The sequence below is a fragment of the Corvus kubaryi genome, unplaced genomic scaffold, assembly GCF_017639235.1.
Source record: "Corvus kubaryi isolate FWS band 111438036 unplaced genomic scaffold, C.kubaryi_AGA036_p1.0 37236, whole genome shotgun sequence".
NCBI classification, from domain to species: Eukaryota; Metazoa; Chordata; class Aves; order Passeriformes; family Corvidae; genus Corvus; species Corvus kubaryi.
Genome location: NW_024581067.1, coordinates 1,842,177 through 1,850,273, shown reverse-complemented (window position 1 = coordinate 1,850,273; position 8,097 = coordinate 1,842,177). Strand labels below are relative to the sequence as shown.

At 41.5% G+C, this 8,097-nt stretch overlaps 1 protein-coding gene across 5 annotated transcripts in view; it reads left to right on the top strand.

Moving 5' to 3' along the window:
• The first annotated feature begins 1,233 nt into the window (after nt 1-1,233).
• ATG10 (autophagy related 10) overlaps nt 1,234-8,097 on the top strand; it is a 61,241-nt gene continuing 54,377 nt past the window's right edge. For all 5 annotated transcript variants that reach the window (XM_042023061.1, XM_042023060.1, XM_042023065.1 and 2 more), the window contains exons 1-2: nt 1,234-2,311; nt 6,515-6,634. In XM_042023061.1, the coding sequence (XP_041878995.1) occupies nt 2,198-2,311; nt 6,515-6,634 (234 nt within the window). In that variant the 5' untranslated portion in view covers nt 1,234-2,197. The remainder of the gene's footprint in view (nt 2,312-6,514; nt 6,635-8,097) is intronic.

Sequence of the window (8,097 nt, the reverse complement as noted above, 5' to 3'; positions counted from 1 at the left end):
AGGAGGAGGAGGAGGAGGAGAAGGAGGAAAAAGAGGAGGAAAAGGAAAAGGAGGAGGAGCGCACGGTACGTGAGGGGCGGCGAGCGGGGCTGGTCCCTCCCGCTCTCCCCGAACCTGTCCGCCGGGGCCGGGAAGACCGAGGAGAGGAGGAAAAGGAAAAAGCTGTGCGGGGCTCGCTTGGCCTCCGGCAGCCGGCCGGGCCCGTGTCCGAGCGGGACGGGCCCGTGCGGGTCCGCGCGGGTCCGCTCGTGGCTCTTTCACGGAGTCTGGAGAAGGGAACACTGAGAGGGAATGCCGCCAATCCATACAAACGCCTCCGAGGGCTGCCAGAGGATGGTGCCAGGCTCTGTTCCGTGCTGCCAGGGACAGGATAGGGAGCAGTCGCCATAAAATAAACCACACCGAGTTCCACCCCAGCAGGAGGAAGAGTTTCTGTCCATGGAGGGGCAGAGGCCTGGAACAGGTGCCCAGGGAGGGCCTGGAGTGTCCCTCTCTGGAGACATCCCAAGGCCAGCTGGACACGTTCCTGTGCCACTGCTCCAGGGGACCCTGCCTGGGGCTGGGCAGGGGCTTGGGCTGGGTGAGCTCCAGAGGTGCCTTCCAGCCCCTGGTGTGCTGGGATTCTTTGCAGCTGCCGATTTCCAGAAGCACGCAGCTCTGCTTCAACCCTGTGTGGGAGCTGTGCACTCCTCACGTTTTCCACTAAAGGTGGTTTGCAGCTCGTCATCAGGGCTGGGGCACTTGGGGAATTGCAGAGGCACCTGCACTGTCTGTTTCCTGCTTTTCCTGTTTCCTGGCATCCCAGAGGCACAGAGCAGCAGAGCCTTGGGTTAACTGCTGTTGGAAGTAAAGTGTTTCAAGTGCTAAAAAATAATTTTTGTCGTGGGTAGACAGGATGGTGATGTGACTCAGGGTCAGATACTGAAAAATAATGAGCATTGCATGAGGTGCTGTGTCACTTGCATTTCTTGTTAAGGACAGGTGTGATCTGGTTGTAATGGTTACAGGTTATTATTGTGATAGCCACTGACAGGACAAGGGGAATGGCTTTAAACTGAAAGAGTAGGTTTAGAGTAGATAATGGGAAGGAATTGTTCCCTCTGAGGGTGGGCAGGCCCTGGCACAGGGTGCCCAGAGAAGCTGTGGCTGCCCCTGGATGTGTCTAAAGCCTGGTTGGATGGGGCTTGGAACAGCCTGGGGTAGTGGAAGGTGTCCCTGCCCATGGGACAAAGATGAGCTTTAAGGTTGCTTCCATCCCAAACCATGCTGTGATTCAGTGATTTGTCTGTGGTGCTGCAGTGCTGCCTGATGTCCACAAACACATTAAACCAGCTCTGTTTATGACACATCCTCATTGAAATGGACGAGGGTACAGGGGTGCAAGTAAAAATAAATAAATTCTCTGAGAAAAATTTTATCTTTAAAACCTTGGGAGAAAACACTTTGAGGGATAGGGAAGGTTTTGAAGCCATATTTTTGGGCCACAGAGAGCTGTGCAGCACTATGAAGGAAATACACGTTAAAAGTGCAGCTCTGGGCTCCCCAGTATAGGGAAGACACCACCATACTGGAACCAGTCCAGCAAAGAGCCCCAAAATTGAGGCTTTTTTGCCTCAACTAAGGGTGTTTGATATACGAGGCAAGGCTGAGAGAGGTGGGATGAATCAGCCTGGAGAAGAGGAAGGTCAGTGGGATCTTCTAAATGTCCATAAATACGTGGTGGGAGGGAATAAAGAAATGGAGCCAGACTTTCTTCAGTACTGTGCAGTGACAGCACAAGAGGCAACAAGCACAAACTGATAGGTAAATGTTTCCAGCTAAACAGAGGAAAAAATATTCACTGCTATGGTAATTGAGCTCTGAAACAGGTTCCCTAGAGATGCTGTGGCATCTCCATCCTTGGAGATAATCAAAACCCAAATGGAAACAATCCCCAGCAACCTGCTGCAGTTGACACTGCTGTGACCAGGGGGAACGGACCAGACAACCTCCAAAGGTCTCTTCCAGCCTCAGCTCTTCTGCCATATCCATGGTTCTCTAATGGAATTGAAGAAAAGTCTTTGGTTTTTTTAAAGCAATAGTTTTTTTTTCTCTATGCTTTGTTACTTTACTATTCAGTTGCTATAAATTAGTGAAATTTTTTGGTGTTCTTTTTATCTGCCAGCAGATTCAGTTTACTCTGCAGGTATCCTGCAGCATGGCAGGTGAAGAAGACTTCTTTTTGGAGGAGAAAAGATTCAAGCAGTACTGTGAAGACTTTGTTAAACATTCGCAGCAGATAGGAGATGGCTGGGAGTGGAGAACTAGCAAGGTAAAGCAATCAGAGTGTTAACTTTTAGAGACCCTTGATGCTCTTTTTGAGCTGTTGACAACCACCACAAGCTGGAACATCCTTTAACGACACATGAAACAAATTTTTCACACAGCTGGTCTGAGACCATGATAGTGCATAGGTGTGTTGACGTGAGGGTTTAGGCCAGTGCATGTGTTGAATAGGCTTGTGGATCTCTGAATCCTGGCCAAGCTATCAAAACCCTTTTTCAGCTGTGGGCAGGACCAGACCACGAATGTGAAATGTGAATGTGAAATTCAAGCCCTCCTACTCTGGGCAATTGGTCGTGGTTTTATACCCAAGGCTCACTTTAACCCTTTAGGCTGAAATAGCACATAGCCTTTATTCTAGATCCTTGGCTTAGTATTTTCATTACAATGCCTGCCAGTTGCATACAGCAACCAGAAGTATCTGCCACTATTAATGATCAGTTCTCATTATTTGCTGCTTCTCCATAACTTTCAAACCTCTACAATAATAATTACATATTGTTTCTAGGTCATTAATCAAAATTTTAAATAGCACAGGGCTAAGAGTAGTCTCAAAGGACCCCATTAGAATCACTTCTTTCATGATGATTTCCCCATTTTTTAAGTTACATTTGAGATCTGTGAATGAATAAATTTTCATCATATAGGATGAGTCAGATAAGTGTGGGATTATTTTAATTTTTTTTAATCTTCACTTGCGGAATCAACAGAGATCTTAGGGAATTCTGAGCGTGTATTGTTCCAACTTGTATGTTTATCAACCAAACATGTCTTTTGAAATTACACTGACAAATTCTGTTTTCTTTAAGAGAAATGCGTTTACTGTACATATTTTTTCACCTATTGAATTCTGTATGACTTCTGTTAGTTTGCTCAGGATAAGGTCAAACTAATATGGGTATAGGTACACTATTTAGCCAGTATATGTATTATAGTGTATAAATATGTATTAATACAGTATATAAAAATGTATTGTTAGAGTATATGAAGACATTGATACATGCTGGCTTTCGCCAGCATGTAGGTTTTCATGTTCTCTTTTCTGTGTATTCTTTCTATTGTAGAAATTTTTTTTTTTTAGAGTTTAATGGCATTAGTGGTTTCCCATGCTTTCATGAATTTTGTGGAGTAAAGTCATGCTTTTTCCAGTGTATGCCATCGTTTTTATGTATGTAGTTGTACATTTGTATTTGTAACCCTTTCTTCACAGACAATCAGAATTTCAGTAAGAAGGAGAACCTTGGACTTAGATTTGTTCTGTTTAGGAGTTTTTAAAGGAGTGCAAATATTATCCAAGTGTTACAATGCACCCTTTCTTACAGAAAACCATTTGAAACTTTAGATTTCAGTCCAAGGCTATATTTGTGAGGATTTATTCAACAAAGAAAGATGCTCTGAGCCTCTACTGGGAATTTAATACATGGGTCAAAGTCTGAACTTTCTGTGAAATAAGAAGCTTTTCTGAAAATAGCAGAATGAGATAGATTTTTGTTCTCATATAAAAAAATTCTAAGAGGGTTGTTTTCTTTTTTTAATGGGCCAAGTTGGCGACTCTGTGATTTCAGTGTGTGATAAAAACCTGGCCATGGAGACCATCCGTTTATAGTGTGGAGTCTGGGAAGAAGGGTTTTCCTCAACAAGATGTCTCATTGTCTTTTTGCCTTTTTTTTTTAACCAGTATATGTGTTGTGGGTAGTTTGGGGCACTCTTAATTTTGCTGATGTAATGCACTTGGATCCCATTCCTCATTCCTGATGCACGTGAATAGACCCATTGATAGCAGTGAGACCACACAAGTGAACCAGGCTGGTAGAACTGTGTTCCTGTGTTCCCGTGTTTTCTGTGGAGATTAAATTTAGATGATGAAATATTCATTGTTCTCGTGGAGCTGGCTCTTGGTGCACAAGCTCACATGGCCCAGGCAGAACCCTGTATTTATAGCTGTAAGTGAAATGTTCTAAATGATGTTATTTTTATAACGTGTTTTCTTGGTTTGGGTTTTTTTTTCCACCGGAAGAAAGCTGTAAAAAAGCCAGGAGCACCTCTACTGCAGGAGCTGGAGGAGCTGAGCTTGGGTGGTGCCATTAGGGATGGGTAGTTAAATCTTGCTGTGGCAATCGAGATTTTATTAAAGCAAACGAGTCCCTGTTTTCTCTCTGCTTTTTGTTTGCTTCATATTTAGTGAGGTTAATCCAGGTAATCACACCGAAAGCTGCACTAGTTCCCTTTTGCTTATGATACAGCTGCAGTAGGAAGGGATTCCCTTTGCACATGTGTGGGATCAAGGTTCTGGCTAAAGCTTTGATTGATAGGGTTATAGAAGTGTACAGAGTCCAAAACACTGCCAAGTGCAACGGAATGGATGCTCCTCCTTCCTGCCTCCTCTGACACACAGCTATGAAACACAGAGGCTGCTGGCTCCAGGTCTCCATCCATCCATCCATCCATCCATCCATCCATCCATCCATCCATCCATCCGTGTTTTTTCATGGCGCTCACAGAACGTGAAGGCTGTGTAGATTGACTGCACTCCTTTGGGGGGAAGAACCGGTTCAGGGAGCTGGAGGCTCTGTCCAACACTGCTCTGGCAAAGCTTGCTGTGCTGTGGGGCATTTCACCTCTGTGCGTGGCTGCAGTGCTTCCTCTGCTGCTCTTAGTGGGACAAATACCTGTGCAGGTATCTACTCCTGCTGACACCGTTGGGAAGCTCCACGAGGAGATACTTGAGAGGAGCAAGTAGACACTTCAGAGGGTGTTGAGAGTGAAAGAAATGGATTTTCTGTCACCAATTTAGGCTTGGTTTTTCTTTCACCATTCTCTGCACACTGGATTCCTCCATGCACAGGCTGTACTTGGCTCTGCAGCCAGGACCTGCAGAAAATTTGGTGGGTTCATGCTCTTAATGAGATTTATTGAAAAATAAGACATGCAGTAGGAGATGTTGTGAGCAATATAATTGCCTATGGTGTTGTTCATGCTTAAAAATCAATGGAAAAAATACATGTAGAGAGCATTATCCTTTTTCTTTATGAGTGAAACATGATCAGAACAAAGTAAACAGGTAGCTCATAGTAGATTTTGGAGTTACATATAATCTACAGTGTCTTTGGAAAGAGAGATCTAGTGTGTCAGTATAAAACCTGTGATGGTTTAAAGGTCAAAATAAATGGCATAAACTGTCAGCAATGACAGATTAACCAAAGACTTAAATCATAGTTAAATTTTCAGTCTTGTCAAGTAATTTAATGCTACGTTAATGAATTTTGTAGCAAGACTGTTTTGAATAGAATCCTTTTTCATCAGATGTTGTGCATATGCTCTCTGTTTGTCTAAAATAAAATGTAATGAAACAGCTAATAAACCCCCAATTTATTTGTTTCCTTTGAGAAATAAATTCTCGACATGCAACTACTGTTCTTTCTGTTCTGTACATGCTTTCTCCCTTTCAGAGTGTACCTGTTACTAAATGTTTTCTCTCCTCTTGCTTCTAATTAAGAGAAATAAAATGTGCAGGTAGACAGGCCAGTAATGCAGGAAAGCTCCTAAACCTTTCTTCTGCCACTCTGGAGTTGTACAAGGGCCCTTTACAGCCGTGGACTCTGTGGCCTGGGAAGCAGAATGATAAAATGGGAACTGGAGAAGGGACAGCTTCATCTGTTTTCTCTTACATTTGACCTCAGAGGTGATCAAGAGAAGGAAACAAGTTGTGACTCTGCATACATAAATTCTGAAGTGGTTTTGCTTTGTTTTGTTTTCAGAACTTTGTAAAGTTAGAGGGGGAAACACAGCAAAACCAAACCATCCTTGCAAGAGCTGGGAAGTTAATCCTGGCGTGAATGCATTGAAATAGGTTAAAATCATTAATAACTCCTTGTCTCTTCATCACCTTGGTGCACTGCCTTCCTGTTCTTTGGCACTTACCCTGATCCCCAGGGAGCAGTTGTCTTATTCCATTAATAGCTGTATTAAACTTTATTTTTTCTGCTCAGGTCTTTGACTTCCTTCAACACCAAGAACTGGTGTAAACTATCTGTGAGAAGGTGCTGAGGAGCACTGCAGTCATCGGTACCTATAAAAAGACTTGGAGCCTGTGCCTAAATACCATGCTCTGTTTATTTTCTAGAACAGTGAAGGCATTTACCATTTTGGTTACAGAAAATTTCTTTTTTTCTTTCTCTTTTTCTGAACACAGGACCTTGGTGATGGTTATCTTAGTAAGACACACTTCCAAGTAAGAAATAGACACATCCCACCAGACCTTGAGGAGAAAAACAATGATAACACTGAACCAACGTTATTTGCGCATGTTGAAGTAAGTACAGATTTTTAAACTTTAGTGTTTATAAAATAAACAATCAAATCAAAAAGCACTATGCTAGTTAGTCCTTCCAGCAAGACTTCAGATCTGAAGTTATCAGTGGCTTTTAATTAGTTACCCTACAGTTACAGGAAAACTAATTCATACACCTCATTGAGGTGTACATCTGTATTGGTGATGAAAACTGGGAAGAAATGGAAAAGATTCCAGCATCCTTTATGTAGGTGTTATCCTCATAGGACAATATTTCTTAGCATGTTGATTCACTAATGTTAAGGAAATTTTTTTTGTGTGTGTGTTTGGAAAAGATTAAACATCAAGATTTATTTATCTTAGAGTTAAATGTTCGTTAAAAGAATTAAGGAAAGTTTGAGGTTAATATTCATTTGAAGTGATATTTATTGAATAAGACTTTTATACTCAGTGGCTACTTTTCTACTGTGGAGCTGACTTAAGAGACTGAGCAATTCTTTGAAACTGGTGGCGGGCAATGAAATGGCCTTGGTGTTCCTGAAGGAGAATAAACATCTTTCTTCCAGAAAATTAAAACTGTTCATTAAACTCTGGTTGGACTGATCTGAATAATTATTTGCTTGTTTGAGTCTGCATTAGACCTCCAGATTATTGACTAATCAGGATATAAATGACAGGGATTCCCTCCCTTGTTATGTTGTTACCATAAATAAGAAAATAAATCTTGGATTATAATAGACTGAAAGCAATGTATTCTGTGTGTTATTAGCTATTGAATAGGTGGATGTGGTATACTTTGCAGTTACCTTTTTCTGCAATTCCTTTCCTTTTTTCATCAGCACTCTTGATTGCTTTTTTTCCCCCCACAGTGACTGGTACATTTAAGACTTTTCTGGTCTGAAATGAGTATTCTTTTGGCCTGGTTTCTGAAGGAAATGGCACTTAAAACAATTGTGCTATTAGTCTGTGATACAGTCATTTCTACTGATTTTTGAGCTCACTCACAGGTTTCAACTGCATTTTAAAGAAGGATAGATATCTAAGTCATTTAACGAATGGCTGAATTATTTTTCAAGTTTTCCCTTATATTGAATTCCGGTATTGTAAAAAGAAGGCTGATATCAGTGCTTCAGGGGTTGTTATTTAATTGTCACTAACAACAGTGTTTGTATACTTCAGTCCTGACTTGTAACAGCAGATTACTGTTTATATTGAAAATTGCTTTTGATGACTGTGACCTTTTTTTTTTTTTAAATAATGAATCAAGTCTTCATTACAGAGTGCATTTTAAAAGAACATCTGTAAAAAGCTATTGAGTCCTTCTTCTGGAAAGAGGGTGTCAGTTATAGAAAATGTCATAGAACAGACTTCAGAGTCTCTAACATACTGAAATGGAGTCTTAAATACACCACAATATTGTAATAAATAATACCCTGAAATAAGATTCCAGGCCAAGCTTTGTGATTTATCAGGATACTGAAGTG